We start from the raw sequence: 18,541 nt of genomic DNA, 5'->3' as shown, positions 1-18,541 counted from the left end.
GAGGCCATGTCAGTGGGGCACAGGCTGGTTGGTTCCCCAGGCCAGCTTTCCATTTTCCCCATGTTGCTTTTCACCCTGTCCTCTTGATACCCTCTACCAGATGCCTATCCTCTTCACCCTCAACGGTGAATGTATCTGGTGGACTCAACTGTGCAGGTTTCTTCTGGGACCCCAAACTTCCAGTAATTGTGAATTTGTCTGGGAGGTCAATTCAATCAGCACCTCAGGTTCCAGACTTAGGCTCAACACTCTATGGGTCTCCCAAGAGTGGGTCAGCACTTAATCAACCCTGAGATGGAAGGCCTCCTTATATTTGTGTGCAAGGCCCTTGTTCCCTCACCCTTTGCCTGGCGGCCTCAGCACTCTGCTCCCTCAGTCTCCAGAATGCATTACGCCCTCAGATGATGGAAGTGACATCTGGGAGCCAAGGCACTAGGAGGAAGGTGGGAAGACCTAACATAGGTACCTTAAGGTGTTTGTTTCAGGAAGGGAAGCAAGGGGGCTCCTGCATGGCTGTGTGACTCCCCCTAGAGCTGTCTGGTGTTCCCCACCTTGTTTTATCAGGAAAGAAGAGCTGAGAATGGAGGGGAGAGGAGAGGTTGGAGACAGCAAGTCAGTGACACGGCCAATACACACCCTTTATTCAACTCACAGGGACCATGAAGAGTAGATTATAGATCTCTATAGATAAAGATGAAGGTCCCTGGTTGGATGACCCACGGGAAGTTCACTCTCCATCAGAGGGAACTAAGTCAGACAATAGCTAGAAATCTGGAAGGCACTAGGTAGTTAGGCTGGATGGCCAGTGGGTATATACCAGAGGCTGCCTGATGCACGGTGTTCCGAGGTATGGCAGCAAAGTGCTGGCAAGGGAGGGGTCAGCTGAGGAAGATGCTGAGTATAGGGACCATGGCTGTACTCAATCCTCCAGGCCTGGGACAGCCCACACCTGGCACATAGTAAGCACACAAAAAATGGCTTGTAGAATTGAAGCTTATTCTCAGGAGCCAAAAGAGACAGGAGGGGACTGAGTTTTGGAAACTGCACTGAGGGAAGAAGAGTCTGTAGGGAGGGTGTAAAGGGCCTGGGTTTGGCAGTACAGGCAACCTTGGCCAAGTCCAGGTGTGGGAAGGTATGTACGAGAGAGAGGGGTGTTGGCAGCTGAGCTGCTACAGCCAAGCCAAGAATCTGAGGGAAGAAAGTGGGAAGTGTAACGAAAGGACCCTTCTTAGTAGGCTTGAAGATGACAGAAAAGAAACTGGACAATAGGCAGAGGTACAGGTAGCAAGTAGGCTCACAATAGAATGGAACTGGCTAGAAACTGGAAGAGGGAAACTACAATGGAAGAAGGGTAGGAATTGGGAAAATCAAACGCCTTTGGGAAGGTGTGGCATTCGCCAGGAAAAACAAAAGAGAGAACCAAACCAAATGAAAAAGAGAAGTGGGAGTGAAGAGCGGAAGAAGAGCTGTTTATTGGACAGATGGAGGCAGTGACAGGAGAGAGGCAGAGCTTGAGGCCTAGTTTCTCTGCCTTAGGAGAGACGAGCTGATCATTTCCAAAGAGACCGGGGTTCATGCTAACCTTTTGACCTTGCAGAGCCCCAAAGAGGTAGCAGGTTTGCAAGGATCCTCATGGGTATGTCTAGGACAGAGGGTGAAGGAGCTATCAGGGCCAAGACAGAATCTTCAAAGCAGGAAAATGCATTTTTTATATAGGTACTGTGGCTTAATTAGTTACAAACTCTACCTGGTAAACAGTCTAGGTTCAGATTTCATGTCATATCTTACTAAATGAGCCTGGTCTCCTCTTACGTCCTGGGGGGTCTCTCTGATCCTCCTGCTGCCCTTGCCTACAGGGTTGGCCAAATCACAGTGAGAAATCCTTTGCATATCACCTTATTGGTCTTCAGTGCAATTGTGAGGTAAGAATACTTGGGTCCTTAAGGGCTTGAGACAGATGGCCTTACTCTGCCTCTGTGCTGGGTAAATGTCCACCCCTTTGCCTCCAGGGCAACTCTTATTAGGCCTGAAAAACACCAGATAAGGAGGACCATTTCTTTGGATGTCCATTTTTCAGTTTTATGAGATGTCTGTTCCTTTTTGTCCTTTTAGATTTCTAGACCGGTGAAACCTCAGTACCCGTTCTAGAAGCTCCAGCTTCAACCAATTACAGAATCTTAGTAGCTACTCCACCACAATTTCTGAAATTGGTGACTAACCCAGTTCCTTTTCTGACTTAAAGTTGGTGGAATATCTTGGGACTCAGAGGAATTGAACTGAGAAGCAACTATCCTAGGAGTCTGCAGAAAATAAATCTGAGAACATGGGTGTCAAGATTCCATCTCTCCCTATTTGAAGATGGAGAAGGCAATGGCAACCCACTCCAGTAATCGTGCCTGGAGAATCCCAGGGACGGGGGAGCATCGTGGGCTGCCATCTATGGGGTCGCAGTCGGACACGACTGAAGCAACTTAGCAGCAGCAGCAGCTAGTTATTTGAAGAGGGTGAGGAACCACTGGTGAAAATGGAATCTGGACCTCCTCGCCATTGGTTCCATCCCACTCTTGGGTCCACATCAAATACCCTGGAGGGCAGGTTAAAGACCAATTGCAGGATTCCATCCCCAGTTTCTGAATCAGTTTGTCCAGGGTGAAAATTTGCATTTCTAAGATAACTTCTTCTAGGTGATGTTGATGTTGCTGCTCCAGATTCGAGACCCATAAATTTTGCCATCTCAGAATCTCTAAGGGATCCAAGGGAATAGATTTCACTTTCTGTTGTTGCCTAGTCCTGCTCACCCTCATCCAGAGCACTCAACTGAACACAGCTGGAAAGAACTTGTTCTCTGGAACCCCTGGTTCTGAGTCAGGGCTCACTTTGTCCTTGATGGAAACAAGATATAGTGATTTGATTGTAGGAGTGCTGGAAAGGGGAGGATTTTATTCCAAATTATCACCTCTTTGCTCCCTGAATGCATGGTATCATTTTAACAAGGAAACTTTTCCTTCTTCCACTATCAGCTGCTGCTGCTGCTAAGTTGCCATCAGAGCTACAGCTTAAAATGTAGAGAGCTCTGGGAAAGTCAACCCTTTGGCTGTAGTCTCCATTGTAAGGGATTCTTTGCAAAGATACCCTAACGGGCTGGAAAGGCAGGGATACTTGGGCTCTGAATAGGGTAGAGGCACCACAGAGGAAAAAAGGTGACAGGTTCTTAAAGACAGACTTCCCTAGTTTACATTCTGTCCAGAGAGAACACAGAGACATTTTCTTATTTAAAGGGGATAGGGTAGGGTAGACACATGGCAGAGGGAGTTGGGAGGAAGACGCGAGTTTTCCCTGAGGGAAAAATCACTCAAATCTCTTTACCCAGCTGATGGCTGTTGCTTATTTTATTTTTTGTCCAAGGGAAGTGGTGTTGGACGGAGGTAGAGAAGACAGTGGTACAGTAGAAATGACCTAAAGGGATGCCCCTTCTGCCAAATGCCCTTAGATTCCACGATGCCTTTCAGTTGGGTGCTGAGTGCACCTACACTTTGGGGGCTTCATTTTCCCTCCTTAAAATTACAAAAGATCAAAGGCTGGAGGTTAACACCTGGTTTTTAAGAGGTGATCCAATGGTATGGAGGGTCACCTCATACAAGTCTTTAAAACAAGGTTTGTGAGAAACTGGATTTGTCAGCAAGTCATATAAAATTTTAAGAAAGCAAAGAGTGTAAGCAATACCCTTCAAATCATTAAAGACTGAACACTCTCCTGATATCCTACTGCCTCTGGTATCTTAGTCTTTAAGATGTTTAGAGATCCTTGCCATGTAATTCTTGACACAAATATATAATGACCATATTGGATCAGGGTAACTCCTTCTCTGACCCCCATTTAGTGATTCCATGGATGGGCTCTGACCCTGCTAAATGTGTATGCAAAATTGAGTGAACTACTAATAATGTCTTTTCTTCTCAAAAGTAAGTTTCTGTTTTTTATCGCTCAAAAGGGCCTGTGATCCAAAACAGGTTCTGGACAATGATCACATAGAGCGGATTGTGTTCGTGTACGAGACATAGTGGAAGGTAAAAGAAATGGCATCATTCAGTTTTGCCAATGGAATCTAGTCTTTTCCTATGCCCTGGTGTGTCTCCTAATACTGATCCTAAAATGCTCCTGTCTCAGAGGACCTGGGACAGGGATGCCTTACAAATGGCTGGCCATTTTGCTCTATTCATAGGAACGTAAGCAAGAGAAGTGCACTCTAGGCAAAATGGGAAGGCTGCCCTGAGCAGAAGGGAGGTAGGGGCTGGACTGCTCAAGTTATATTCACTGTAAGAAGCCCAGTCAGTAAAATGACCCTATTTTCAACTCCATTTGGGCCCAGGACTCTGAGGAGCTTTGATTCACTCAGTTTTTCCTAAGCAAGTGGAAAAGTCATTAAACTATATTGTTGCAGCTCACTTCCTCTTGTCTCTCTGGTTAATTCCACCAACTGTGGTTGAGAACCAAGTGTGTTAAGGAAAAACCAGAATCTAAGCATTAAAGAGAAAATATCCCACTTCCATCCTCTTCGCTTTTCTCCCTCCCTACCCACAAGCTGCTCTTACATACAAGGTAATTTAATTTAAATTATAAGACTGGTATTAACACATCATCAATAAAGAGAAACAATGACCAATGTATTAACCAGTGCTAGAATACTTACGCAAGTTAAGAGTCAGTGCAGACATTTTCCCAGAACTGGGAGAACCAACCAGAAAGCTCATTACCCTGCATCAGCTCAATAGCTAAGCCACAGCCATTTTCCCTAAAGTTCTATTTAGGGGAATGAGATCCGCAAGAATAACTCTGCCCCTTGATGAGGCAATCAAGGTCAAACAAGAGTGACGACAACAACCTGCAAGCACTGGGACTCCAGCTGTAACTTCCCAGCACTTAAAACAAGACCCAAAAACCCACTCAGCACAAAGCTGCTGTATGCACCTGACTTGAAATTAATAAGACATAGCTCACCTCACAGAGGATGTCTCTTTTTCCACTTAGGCAAAAAGAATCTGTGGCCCAGAGATTCAGACCTAGACTTACATATCCAAGTTGTCTTGATCTCAGTGATACTGGGGAAGGCTGAATACCTCAACCCCCAAAACTTAAGCCTTTCTACTAGGGCTCCCTTAATCTCTCAGCTTGCTTATTATCTTGAAACAAAACAAACCAAAAACCCCATACAACCCCCACTACCCTCATCCCCAGAACACAGCCCCTAGAAAAATCTAGCTTATACAGTTTGCACTTTGCATGCTCTCTTCAAAGACCCTGCACACAGATACACAGACACATAAAGACACTGTCAAGAGGAGAGGGGTCTGTTCAAGGGATCAAGGGAATAAAGTATTTTTCTTCTGTGTGGGCTTGGGTTACCTGGGGGTATAAGGTCCATCCCTTAACACTGTAGCGCGATCTCTCAGCTAGATGTATGTATATGCAGGGTGAAGGGAGCAGGAACAGGGGGTGAGAAAGTTACGTTTGTTTTTCAGCAGGTGGGGTGAGAGGTGTAGATGTATATTCAGAGGACTGGAGCAGGGGTGATGGGCCCACACAGGAATGAGGTCTGCCCCTCAGCTTTCATTTGGACACAAAAGGGGGCTCTGGGTGCCTGATCACTCTCTCTCCTATTTCCTTATTACTCTGTAACCCAGTGTTCACCAGTGTGGTTCAAGGAGTCACCAGTTCTGTTAGATGCGAGACAAAAAGGATACTGAGGTCAAACACATTTAGGAAACACTGCAGTTAAGAAAGGCTTAACCATTTGCTCTGATGCATAAATTTCCGAGCCTTTAATAAGCTAGTATGTGTTTTCTCTATATATAGAGAGATAGTTATGTTATAGAAGGGTGAGACTCAAAATATTTAACAACTGGTATGGCACAGGCTTCAACCAATCAGAATGGGCCTTAGCCACAAACTGCTGGTACCACTGTACCCTAGAGAACGGGATCAGGCTGAATATCAGCCCACCCAGTAAGCTGAGTTTCCCAAAAGGTTTGCCCAAAGAACTCTACTTTGTGTGGCATCTCACAGAACTGGGGAGAAAGGCTCTGGCTAATGCTGGAACTGCATCTCTAGGGATGTGGCCAGGACTCAGGATTCTGACCATGGGGGTGCAGGAGAGGGGCAGCTCTGGCAGAGACTCCTGGTAGCACCGGCTGACAGATGTGACTACAGCTGCAGCAGAAACAGATTTCAAAAGACAGATGTCCCTCTGTCCCAGCTGCTCCGGGGACTCTGTCCCTGGTGGGTCAGCAGGTGCCTGTCCAGGTGATGTTTGCGGCCGAAGCTCTTCTCACAGCGTGGGCACTGGAAGGGCTTCTCCCCGGTGTGTGTCAGCCAGTGCCTCACCAGGTGGTGCCGTCGGCCAAAGCTCTTCCCACACTCAGTGCACACGTGGCACTTTGGCACGGGCGGTGCGCGCTGCCGCTTCCTAGCCCCGGCGCTCTCTCCAGCCTCCTGGCCCTTGCAGGAGTTGCCATCTGCGTGCACTCTCTGGTGGCTGGCTAGATGGGAGCTGCATCGGAAACTCTTGCCACACTCGGGGCACCTGCTGGGCTTGTCGTGTAGGTGGGTTTTCTGGTGTCGGATCAGGTGATGTCTTCTCCCAAAGCTCTTCTCACACTTGAGGCAGCTGTAGGGTCTCTCCCCGGTGTGTGTCTGCTGGTGCCTGGCCAGGTGGGAGCCCCACACAAACTGTTTACCACACTGGGGGCACGTGTGTGGTCTTAACAGGGAATCCATTTCTGTGCTACACAGAAGGTTTGAGAAGCTGTCTTCCTGAAGGAAAGGTGGGCCCAGGAGCATGCCTCTGGAGCTTCTGGGCATGGAATCCCAGTTCGCATCCTGATCTGGGTTCCAGAGAACAGTATCTTCAGACACGCTAGATAACATTCTGGGAGGCTCTGCTTCTAGTTCAGGGGTATCCCCCTCGTGCTCACTTCCATCTCCTGTGGAAAAAGGAAAATAAAGACCCCAAGAGGTGAGTCACAAGGGAGTAGCCCAGGACTTAGTCACAAATGAGGCTGTATGATGCCTATTAGGGTCTAAACCTCACCCCATCAGGAATGACAGAACAGATTTTAATGTTGTACAAGACAGTATAAGAGGTACAGCGGTTAAAGCTTAGACTTAGGAGACAGGTACCCACAAAATCTCAGTTTTCCCACTACACTTCTGTAGGCCTTCATTTCTTCTTCTGTAAAATGGGAATAATTATCAGGCAGATGTTACAAGAAAGATAGGATAGTACCTGCATATGTTAGACACAATTAAAAATGCTTTGTTGTTGTCTATTTATTACTATTATTTATTTAGTACTTAAAAAACCTATTAATCACCACATTAATCACCTTCACCATGAAGAGAGGTGAGGAATGGTCTGAAATCACTGGCTAGGTGACACCTTGTCAGCAACACTGGAGACACTGTGGACGGCATTTCCACAGTGGGTGGGAGGTTGAACGACGACTAACATTTACTGAGTGCTTACTATGTGCCTAGTACTGTTCGACTGTGGTAACATATTTAAATCTCATAATAATTTATAGATGAGGAACCCAAAGAGAAGTTACTTACTTTTCCAAGGTTCCACAGGTATGGTCCTAGATTCAGATCCACAAAGTTTGGCTCTAGAGCCCTCTAAATTATTATGTTACACTGTTTTGCTTTTGAAGAAAAAGATCTCTAAACCATTCAATGCTATAACTGTCTGAGGCAGAGGAGGGGTTGGAGGGACATGTAATGATGAACCTCCAAAGGGGTGAAGGTCGTGGCTGAGTCTATCATACATCATTACCTGTGTATGTGACCTTCAGAATGTCCCTCTCTTCTAAGTCTGGGGGGTCAGGGACCCATTGTTCTTCCCCTCCTTCTAGTTGAGAAAGCATATCCAGTTTGGGAATTGGAAATCCTGACCATGGGAAAAGAAAACAGGTATGTCAGTTTGTTCAACTGTAATTTTCATTTCTGAAAAAAGCTGTTTCCTAGATTATTCCTTGGAACTCTATAGATAAAGAAGGCCAGATGTAATAAGCCTTTCCCTCCCTCCACTCCCATTTCTGTAAAGTCCCCTCTTCTTTCAGAAAATCATATTCTCTTCCCAACAAGTGTTCTCTTTTGTGCGAATTTCAAGTACTTCCAGCTCAACTGTTCTTTCTGGTCATAACTTCACTTAATTAGCCCTTCTACAGCTGTCTCACCCCACCCTCAAGCTCATCTTTCCCTAGATGGTTTCTGAGTTTCCAAGGACTCAGTTCCACTTCTTAGGTGTCCTTCTCTCTGAAAGAACCTCCCAATTCCCAACCAAGAACTGCCTAAAGTTCTCTAATAATTCACAGCATTTTGTTGTTGTTTTTTAAAAAGTGACACTTCTATTATCTTTGGATTAACCCTAGTGCTCTTTCCCTAGTGGAAACCTAGACAGATTCCCTGCCAAGAAGAGAACCCCAAATGGACATTATGCCACAGTCCCAGAGCAGATGGCTCCACTCGCCCAGAGTAGTCACCGAGTGGCTGGGGAAGGCCAGGCTTACTCAGAGAGACCACTATCCCACAGTTCTCCTGCATGACGTATTCTCCATAGAAGTCTGTCTGAGAGGGGTCCAGGCTCCGCCACTCCTCCTGAGAGAAGCACAGCGACACATCCTTGATGGTTACCAGGCCCTGAAACAAAATGCAGCATCATCTGTCAGCAGCTGTTCTTTGAGGAAAATGGGGTCTCAGTATAAAAGGCTGAGGTGGTAGCAGAGGAGAGGTGGCAAGGGTCTAGAAAAAGAACTGCCCAGAGGTTCCTGGGCAGGGAACACGGTTTTGGTGAAGAGGAAAGGGGTACAAGGAATGGGCAGGGTGTGAGCAGTAATGTCTGCAGAGGAGATTCCCAAGTTGGGACCATGAGAAGCTGGAGGCACCACCAACTCGCTGGTCCCTCTGTGTAGTCACAAGTGTCCACCCAGTCTCTTCTCACCTGCCTTTCTTCACTGCAGAAATTGTGTACAAGTTCCTCCTTTCTCTACTTGACCTTTCCTTTCCTGTCTGCACAAAACAATATGGATAAAATATTCTTTCTGGCCTCCTCCCCATATTATGCCATATCCTTATCTTTTAAGGCAGCATACTCTGGCAGTTAGGAGCCCGGATCCTGAAGCCAAATGACTCCTAGCTCTGTCACTTATACTAGCAGTACAACCTTACACAAGTGCCCTAATCTCTTCCTGTCCAATTTTCTTGTCTGGGGATAACTGCGTTTCTCTCAGGGTTAAACGAGTTAATGTACATAAAGCACTCAAAGAACAGCAAGCATGGCAAGCACTCTGGGAGTATGGATGCTACAAGTACTATTACTACTAACTTCCCATGGCTCTAGCCTTGCCTTCTGAATCAACTTGTTTTCTCTGTCTGGTGCTGCCCCTCTTCACATCTTTCTATCTTCTATTCATGTCCATAAATGCGCCATCATCCACCTAATCCAGTCTACTTTATGTTCTTCCAAGCTTCCTTCAGGTCCTCTTTTCCTAATCTTTCCAGATTTCTCTTTTTAAATTTAAAATAATTTACTTAATTTTGGCTGTGCTGCATCTTTCTTGCTGTGCATGGGCTTTCTCTAGTTTTGGTGAGCAGGGGGCTACTCTCCAGTTGCGGTGCACGGGCTTCTCATTGCGGTGGCTTCTCTTGTTGCTGAGCCCGGGCTCTAGGGTGCATGGGCTTCAGTAGTTGTGGCGCTTGGGCTTTGTTGCCCCAAGGCATGTGGAATCTTCCCAGACTAGGGATCGAACCTGTGTCCCCTTCATTGGCAGGTAGATTCCTAAGCACTGGACAACCAGGAAAGCCCACGATTTATTTCTTAATGAACATTAATGAATTTTTCTTAAATTTTCCCTGTGGCTAGCACAGCTATCTCTTAAAAACAAAACAAACTCAATCTGTAGGAATTTTCTTCTTCTTATCATGCCTCCATTCATTTTTCAACAGGGTACGAGTTCCTTAGAAAGGGATAGAATCCGTGCAGATATCAGACTAACTACCAATAGTGATCAAGTGAAATGACAAATCAATTAAATGAAGTAAAAGTCACTCAGTCGTGTCTGACTCTTTACAACCCCATGGACTGTAGCCTGCCAGGCTCCTCTGTCCATGGAATTTTCCAGGCCAGAATACGGGAGTGGGTAGCCGTTCCCTTCTCCAAGTGGTCTTCCCAACCCAGGGATCTCCTGCATTGCAGGCAGATTCTTTATCGTCTGAGCCACCAGAGAATCCCAATGGAATGACACAAAGGCTACAGAAAGGCAGCAGTGACGAGACGCTGACAGAGGCCAAGAGGAGAACACAGCCCACCTGTGATCCCGCCGCAAGAAGTGCAGCTGCCATCTCCCAGTCTCCAGTGCTCCCTTCCTGGGGAACGGCAGGAACCCAGGGCGTGGACTGAGCTGGTGAGGGGAGAGAGGAACCATTAGAGATGGAGCGTCCATCTTTTTCCAGTTAGAGCCTGGGCCCGATTTTAGTGGAGCTTAAGCGTCATATTTTCCCCCTATATCTATGTCCACTGGTAAGACTCACATGCATAAATGTATTGCAGTAGAAGACACCTTCGCTCAAATGTTCTGAAAGGGTACTGAGTGGTTTTCAGTAGAGCATTTATGTCATTCATTTCTACTAAACTAGCTATGGTTTGAATTTATATTATTCAAATGTAATTTTCATCTTGTAAAGCACATTTTACTGGGTGTGCTTTCCAGTGGCAGTCAATGTTTCTGTCACTTCCTTTGTCTCCCGTATTTGTTACCACTAACCATGTAACAGGTGGAGGGAGTGATTATGTAAGAAATGGGACAACCCCAGTTACATGGTTTGCAGAATCCAGATGCTCCTTATATTTTTCTGACTAGGGCCTGTAAGTTCTATTTCTGTGGCCTCGTCCTGGTACTAACTGTGCTGTTCAGTCAGTCCATGGCAATTTGGAGATTTTTAATTCTACTTTTTCAATAGAGATTAGAAGATTATTCTCTGTGTTGTGCTTCCCGCACACACCCTATGGGCTCTCACCCTTCTCCTGAAGGGACTGTGGCTCCTCTTCAAGGTCACAGCATAGGTGTTCCAATGGCCCTGGAGCCGTTCTCCATGGCCCCTCTTCCTGGCTTCCCCTTTCCACCGGGGGCTCTGCTCTATCCAGCTGGACATTCATTGACTCCCATCCTGTCCCCAGGGCTGCTGTCTGTTCTGAAAGCATTTTTGCTGCAAACCCAAATTGTGACCTGGAACAAATTCATATCAGTTATGCCCATGACAATGACGGGGTGATAATCCTAAGGGAGTTATGGAGAACAGTCCAGGGATAAAAGATGAAACTGGATAGGAAGAGCTTGATGGAAGATGAACTTTAAAAGTTTGATGTGTTTCAATCAACTGAACCTGAGCCAGAAATGAGCAAGTGCTATATAGTAAAGTCACTAATGGTTATTTTGGGGACCTCATGGTTGGCAGAACTTCATTTAAAGAAAAAATCCTGGAAATTCAAAAGCTATCAATTAATTTCAACCACAGAAAATACATAATCTGGGAATCTCAACCACTGAAAATTAGCAATCTGGAAATATGCAGGAGGGAATGCAAACAGATTTGCATTCAACAAAAATGGAGGTAATCCCACATAAGATTTTCTGCCACAAACTCCATTCTCATCAGTGTAGAATGAAATGATTACTATAGGTAGAAGTCCTAGTCAAAGGGTGTATTTCTCATAAGGCTGAACCAAATGGTGCTTACTTAGAACAAGCCTCAACTAAGAGAATTACAACTTATCATTCTGTTGTAGAAAATCAGAACTGGTAGTAAATATGGTGGACAGATCAATAACTTGGAAAACAGATGTAAGATTCTTTAAAGCAACCCCAATAGATAAGAGAAACTGTTGGCAGTGAGGAGCTATGTCTAAAGAAAAGAAAAAAAAAGAACAGAAAGAATTTCGTATAGGTAGAAAAAGGGGAAACAGGTGTTGCTAACATGACCCTGGGGTGACTAACAGCCCTGTGATTTAAGACACGGCAAAGAACTTGAGACACATGGTAGAACCAGTCAGATCTAATTATAAAAACATATTCAATTTTAAAGAAGGGTATGGTGAAGCCAGAGTGTATTCCATCACAAGAAACAAAAGTGAAGAAAGGGATGGGAAATATGTCCATTAGGGAAAGTTCAAAACAATGGACATGTCTTCTCTTGCCTTGGGAAGAAGGCTCATGAATGATGCTGCCAATGAATAAAAGAGATGTTTTCTTTCTCTATGTAGATCTCTTCTCTTGATTGCAAGAGAACAGATTTAGGTAAGATTTAAAAATTCTTAATAATCCTGCAGTGCACAGAGTAGAAGGCTCTTTGCTCTGGGCCTCTTTGGAGAACTACAGGTTGTGTTGTGATAGCAGTCTCCCTGCCTTATAGCAGAGAAAGTCTGTAAGACTATGCAGAGTCACTTTTTGCTTGGCAACATCATATTTTTGTGATTCTTACTCAATGCCCAAGGAATCAGAGCCAGTGAAAGTGTTCCAAAAACAGGTCAGAACCTCCATAACTGTTCTGGGTCACTCACATTCATCTAATGAAATTTGCAAGAACCCAAAAGCCAGGAACAGATAATGACAAATGTCAAGTTGTTTATTTTCTGGCCTATCTGTCTTTGACAAGAGAGGTAAATGAGAACCCTAAGTTCAATGAACAGCAAGGGAACAAATTCCCCTTTCATCTCAGATGTCCAAAGATGTCTCAGGGCCTCTTGGGAACATTCTGGACTGATTCCCAGCTTAGGAGGTTTCCTTTTCACAGACTTCTCATGAGAAAGGAAAATTCCCAATAAAGCAATAAAGGGGGAGTTCCATTTTAGATTTCTTCTCTGAATTCCAGCCCCTGTGTTCTCTTCACTTCTAATATGTAAAGCATGGATTCCCCCTCTTCACCAAAGGTCTTCCTCATCCACTAGCTTCTTTGTAAAGTCCTCCCTCAGGGCTTTACCTCTAGTTAAATATCTGGACACCTGTCTGAGATCAATTTCTCCATTTCCCTAGCAGCAGAGTCCCTTGATAGGAAGCCTCTTTCGCAGGTCAGATGTGAGACTCTCCAGACCACTGACAGAAAACCTGTGGACGAAATCTCAGCAAAGGAGGGGCAGGTACTTGTCCTCAGACTGCCTTTGCTAAGATGTGCATGCTCTCCGAGCCAGCACCTGGGCAGTTAAGGTGTCAGCCCTAATCTGGATTTTCCTGGTTCCAGAATGTATCTCAGGCCTACTGGAGTCAGGGTTCTAGAAGTTTCGTTTCCCCTTTTTCTTCACATAGAGGGGGCATGGCACCTGCAGAAGTTGGTTTCTGCAGCGAGTGCTGTTGGACAGAGAAAGGGGCATGCTATTGAAATGAGTAGTAGCCCAAGGGCACTGAGACAGTCGCTGTCAGAGAAGCCTGGCCCCGGTCCCGGGCGGGGTGTGGGCGGGACGGGTGCCCACTCCAGAGTTGGGTTGCTTCGTGCCTCCTCGTCTCCGTGCCCCGGGAAAGGGTCAGGTTTCAGAGAACTCGAGAGAGAGGCAGAGCTGGAGCAGGGGAAGTGAGGTCGGAAAACAGGTTGCCCGTGAACTGGGACAGGAGCAAGTGAAGGAAAAGGAGCCACAGGGAAACCTGCGCGCGGTGACAGCGGCGGGAACCCGCGGGGCCTGACAGCGACGACGCTGGGCACGGAGAGACAGGAGAGGCGCGGGCGCAGAATGTCCGAGCAGCCGACCCTGGGGCTGGGAAACAACCCAGGGGCCGCGTCGACCCCCCTCCCCGCCCCCACGGGTGGCCGGCCGCCCTCGCCGCCCGGGGAAGCCGGGTGTCCCTCCCTCCAGCCGTGACTCCCGCCGGCCCGGCCCCAACTCACCCGGGTCGGCTTGGCCTGCAGCCCGGTGTCTCCCTCCCGGGGGCCGCCTGCCCCTCCCCTCCGCCCTCGCCTCGTCGGAGCCGGCGTCAGCGGAGCCAGCGACAGGCGGAGACGGCGGCCCGGCGGCGCGGGCGGGGCGGGCACAGGAAATCCCCGCCCGCTTCCGGGGCTCGGCGGCCGCGGCGGCGCCGAGGGGGCGGGGCCGGTGGGGGGCGCGCTGCGGCGCCGGCGACCCCCGGCCGGCGCGCCCCGCTCTGCCGCGCCCGCCACCCTGGGGCGCCGCCGGCCCGGGCGCGCGGTCCCGGCCGACGGGGGTCGCGCAGCGCCGCCCGCTCCCGGAGCCGTCACCCTCCCTCCCGGCCCCCGGCCCCGCGCCGGGTCCTTTGCACCTGGGCTCGTTAATTACCTTGACATTATAACAACCGCTGGTTGTACGCCGGCAATGGCTCTGAGGCTGATTTCTAGAGACAACGGTCTGAATTCTTCAAGGAGCTCACCTTCTAGGTGTCAAGAAAATGACGGTGATGATAAGGGGCTGAGGGAGCGTTGAGGAGGGGTCACTAATTCTGAACGAGCTTGACTTCACCCAAGACGTGTGTCTGAAGTAGGCCTTGCGGCTGCATTGTCCAGTTTGCGAGGGCCACCAGCCACAGTCCAGACAGAGGTGTGTGGTAACATAGACACCAGATAATTCGGAAGACAAAATTACTGAAATGTACAATAGCTAATAAACAATATTTTTAATATGTTGAGCTAAAATGTTTAAATTCACTTCACCTACTTTTAGCTTTTTAAATATGGCTACTAAGGTGTTTGTATATGCGGCTTACGTATTTCTATTGGACAAAGCTACTTCGGAACAGTAAGATAGATTTGACTGGAAAAGATGAGAAAGGGCCTACAAAACAGAATAAACACACTACTCTTAGAATCTGTTTATAATCTACAAATGTCATTCTTCGTTATCAGAACAATTCTGTACAATTGTATTTTATAGGCTTAACAAGTGACTTACTTAAGTCATAGGGGACAGACATTCCTTTAATATATAGTTATTTTTGTTGTGTGCCAGGCACTGTAACTAAATCCTGGAAGTCAAAGATCCCAAAGGAATTGTCTGTCCATGGATTAAAAAACTCAGTCTGTGCAAACACATGTTAACAAGTATTTGCAAAAAAAATATATATATATAACAGATGGTAAAGTGGAAGAGTATACTTTGCACTAGGAGCAAAGAAGTAAATGTGCATGGGTGGGAGGTCAGAGAAGGTCTGACAGAGGTCTTGAGGAAGAGAAGGGTGGGGAAGGCTCCATTAATGAAAGAATGTGCTAGACATGCATTTGCAAAAGGATATAGACCATATTCAAGAGCAGATTGTAGGGTATTTTGCGAAAGTAGTAGAACCAGGATTTATATCTCAGTTCCTGGAACTAAATCCAGAGGTTCTTTTCATTTGTATTTCATTTGTAGTGTGAGAAATACAAGGTATGTTAATCTGGGAATTTAACAGTACCAATATCTCAGTGATTTAACATAATAAGAGCCTATGTTTCATATAAGTCAGTGTGTAGCAGGCTTGTTGGAGAAGTCAATAGCACCCCACTCCAGTACTCTTGCCTGGAAAATCCCATGGACGGAGGAGCCTGGTAGACTGCAGTCCATGAGGTCGCTAAGAGTCGGACATGGCCGAGCGACTTCAATGTCACTTTTCACTTTCATGCATTGGAGAAGGAAATGGCAACCCACTCCAGTGTTCTTGCCTGGAGAATCCCAGGGACGGGGGAGCCTAGTAGGCTGCCGTCTATGGGGTCGCACAAAATCGGACAGGACTGAAGTGACTTAGCGGCGGCAGCAGCAGCAGCAGTCTTGTTGGGGCCAGTGAATGGGTTATGTGCTCCTTGCAATTATGGAAAGACCAGGTTTCTTCCATCCTGTGGCTCCACCATCCCCTGTTGCCTTGGAATCATCCAATCTGTGGGCTGACTTGGTGGAGGTATCAGGGCCCAGCCCTGGAAGTGCTGTACATCATTTGTACCCCATTTCCTTAGCCAGGGTTCAGGTACATGACTACATGGCTGCACCTACCTGCAGGGGGTGACTGTGAAGTGTGTGTACCAAATAGAGAAGGAAATGGGGTTTGATGAATGGTTAGCATTGCTTCTGTCACACATATAATTAATCAAGCACCTAAACCTGACTTCACCTGAAGGAGATATTTGGGGAGTGGTGGCAGATTATATATAAAAAAAACCCCACAAAGTAAAAGGAGGCAAAATAGTCATCTTTGGCCTGATGACACAATAATGGGACATTAATATTTAATAAACATCTACTTTATGCCAGAAATTTGTTTTTTAACATCACGGGGAAAAATATAAAATGTCTTTATTATTAGCTTTAATGTGCCATCTCTTTATATATCAGTCAGCAAACTGTGAGATGTAGATATCATCTCAGCGAGGGTTTAAGAGCATTCAGTGAGCCAAAAGGCCAAATTAGGAATTGAACTCTGGCCTTCGACTTATAATCTGGTGCACCTGTCACCAGAGTGTTACTTTACCTTTCACAGTAATACATGGATGAATCCAAATTCCTATGTAAGGTGGAATAATTAAACATGCAGGGAGTAGCAGGCAGATGATTCCATCTTTTTAAGACTTTCCGGTCTTAGATCAAGACTGGATCAGCTTTGAAGGCAAGATGTAGGAACAATATCTTGGGTAGAATCAGAAGGCAGAAATGTACATGCTGTGGGGTGAAGAACATATGCAGATGTGCCTATTTAGAGAAGAAATGAAATGAGGAAAATGATAGAATAGTGGGTCCAGGATTTCTAACTTGCCATGTCAAGTTATAGAGAGTCACTATTATTTTGTGTTATAAGCAAGAGATATACCTGATGGGTCTAATTGTATCATTCGAAGGAGACTGTTTTATCCAGGACTGCCCTATTGATAGAATTCAGAACAATAGAGTGGGGTGAGTTGGACCCAAAGCTGGATTCTAGTGTGTAGAGTACAGAGTTCCTCAGGACATAGCAGTATTCTTCCTGGGGCTCAGGGAAGTCAGTCATTTAAGGTTCGAGGTTCTCTCTGAGGACTTCAAAAGACCTTAAGAGGCTCAGTCTCTTGTCTGTCAGCCTTGGCTCCTTCATTTCTGAACTCTTGTTCTGCCACGGTTTGAATAAAAAAAGTATAATGCAGGTGTTCACCAGTTTATGATCATGTTATGAGTTTATTAGTCAGTTGATTGTAATGAAAGGTTGTTGTGGAATGACACAAAGACACCAGGATTCTTGGCCTCCGGAGAAGAAGAATTCAGTCTGGGGCCAGAGACGAGGCTTGATTGCTCAGAGCTTTTGTGTAATAAAGTTTTATTAAAGTATAAAGGAGATAGAGAAAGCTTCTGACATAGACATCAGAAGGGGGCAGAAAGAGTACCCCTCTGCTAGTCTTCAGCTGGATGTTATATAGTCACTAGAAGTCTGTTAATGAAATAAAGGAATGTCTTAAAACTCAGAATGGCACCAGGCCCCTCACCCGTAAGATGCATTTTGGGATAATCTTGACACCAGAGGATTCATCCCGGGTCATAAAATGATTACCTTGATTCTTGTAGAAGGGCAGATTACCATACAAATGGTTTTGTTTACATAGATTAGGGAAACAATATCTGAGTATAACATACTAGTTTGTCAAGTAGGTTCTGAGCCATTTGGCGGAACTGACTTGAAGACAGAGTTTGGGGTAAATGCGTAGTACATTAACATAGTTTAAGACCAACATTTCCATAAGAAAAATGCATTGGTTAACTCAAGATTTGAGAATAGTTAACCAAAGATGGAGAAGCTGTATACAGTTAGCGAAAACAAGACCAGGAGCTGACTGTGGCTCAGATCATGAACTCCTTATTGCGAAGTTCAGACTTAAATTGAAGAAAGTAGGGAAAACCACTAGACCATTCAGATATGACCTCAATCAAATCCCTTATGATTATGCAGTGGAAGTGAGAAATAGATTTAAGGGACTAGATCTGATTGATAGAGTGCCTGATGAACTCTGGACGGAGGTTCGTGACATTGTACAGGAGACAGGGACCAAGACCATCCCCATGGAAAAGAAATGCAAAAGAGCGAAATGGCTGTCTGAGGAGGCCTTACAAATAGCTGTAAAAAGAAGAGAGGCGAAAAGCAAAGGAGAAAAGGAAAGATATAAGCATCTGAATGCAGAGTTCCAAAGAATAGCAAGGAGAGATAAGAAAGCCTTCCTCAGTGATCAATGCAAAGAAATAGAGGAAAACAACAGAATAGGAAAAACAAGAGACCTCTTCAAGAAAATTAGAGATTCCAAGGGAACTTTTCATGCAAAGATGGGCTCGATAAAGGACAGAAATGGTATGGACCTAACAGAAGCAGAAGATATTAAGAAGAGGTGGCAGGAATACACAGAAGAACTGTACAAAAAAGATCTTCCCGACCAAGATAGTCACGATAATGTGATCACTGACCTAGAGCCAGACATCTTGGAATGTGAAGTCAAGTGGGCCTTAGAAAGCATCACTACGAACAAAGCTAGTGGAGGTGATGGAATTCCAGTTGAGCTATTTCAAGTCTTG

The 18,541-nt window shown here is 46.0% G+C and overlaps 1 protein-coding gene across 2 annotated transcripts; it reads right to left on the bottom strand.

Annotated features, from left to right (window-relative positions):
- Positions 1–478: 478 nt before the first annotated feature.
- On the bottom strand, positions 479–14,061 carry ZNF641 (zinc finger protein 641). Of its 2 annotated transcripts, XM_055396071.2 has the most exons (6): positions 13,927–14,061; positions 11,071–11,279; positions 10,363–10,454; positions 8,565–8,694; positions 7,829–7,942; positions 481–6,980 (listed from the first exon to the last, which is right to left on the bottom strand). In XM_055396071.2, exons 2-6 carry the CDS (start codon positions 11,252–11,254, stop codon positions 6,226–6,228), a joined length of 1,275 nt encoding a protein of 424 aa, XP_055252046.1. In that variant the 5' UTR covers positions 11,255–11,279; positions 13,927–14,061; the 3' UTR covers positions 481–6,225. The 2 variants fall into 2 exon arrangements, with proteins under 2 accessions (XP_088693073.1, XP_055252046.1); XM_088836947.1 differs by lacking the exon at positions 7,829–7,942 and having other exon boundaries at positions 479–6,980.
- Between the last annotated feature and the right edge of the window lie 4,480 nt (positions 14,062–18,541).

This window comes from Moschus berezovskii, chromosome 6, assembly GCF_049115385.1.
Source record: "Moschus berezovskii isolate FMDL1 chromosome 6, NW_MosBer_1.0, whole genome shotgun sequence".
Taxonomy (NCBI): domain Eukaryota; kingdom Metazoa; phylum Chordata; class Mammalia; order Artiodactyla; family Moschidae; genus Moschus; species Moschus berezovskii.
The sequence above is the reverse complement of the archived record's forward strand: the minus strand, read 5'-3'. Positions and strand labels throughout refer to the sequence as shown.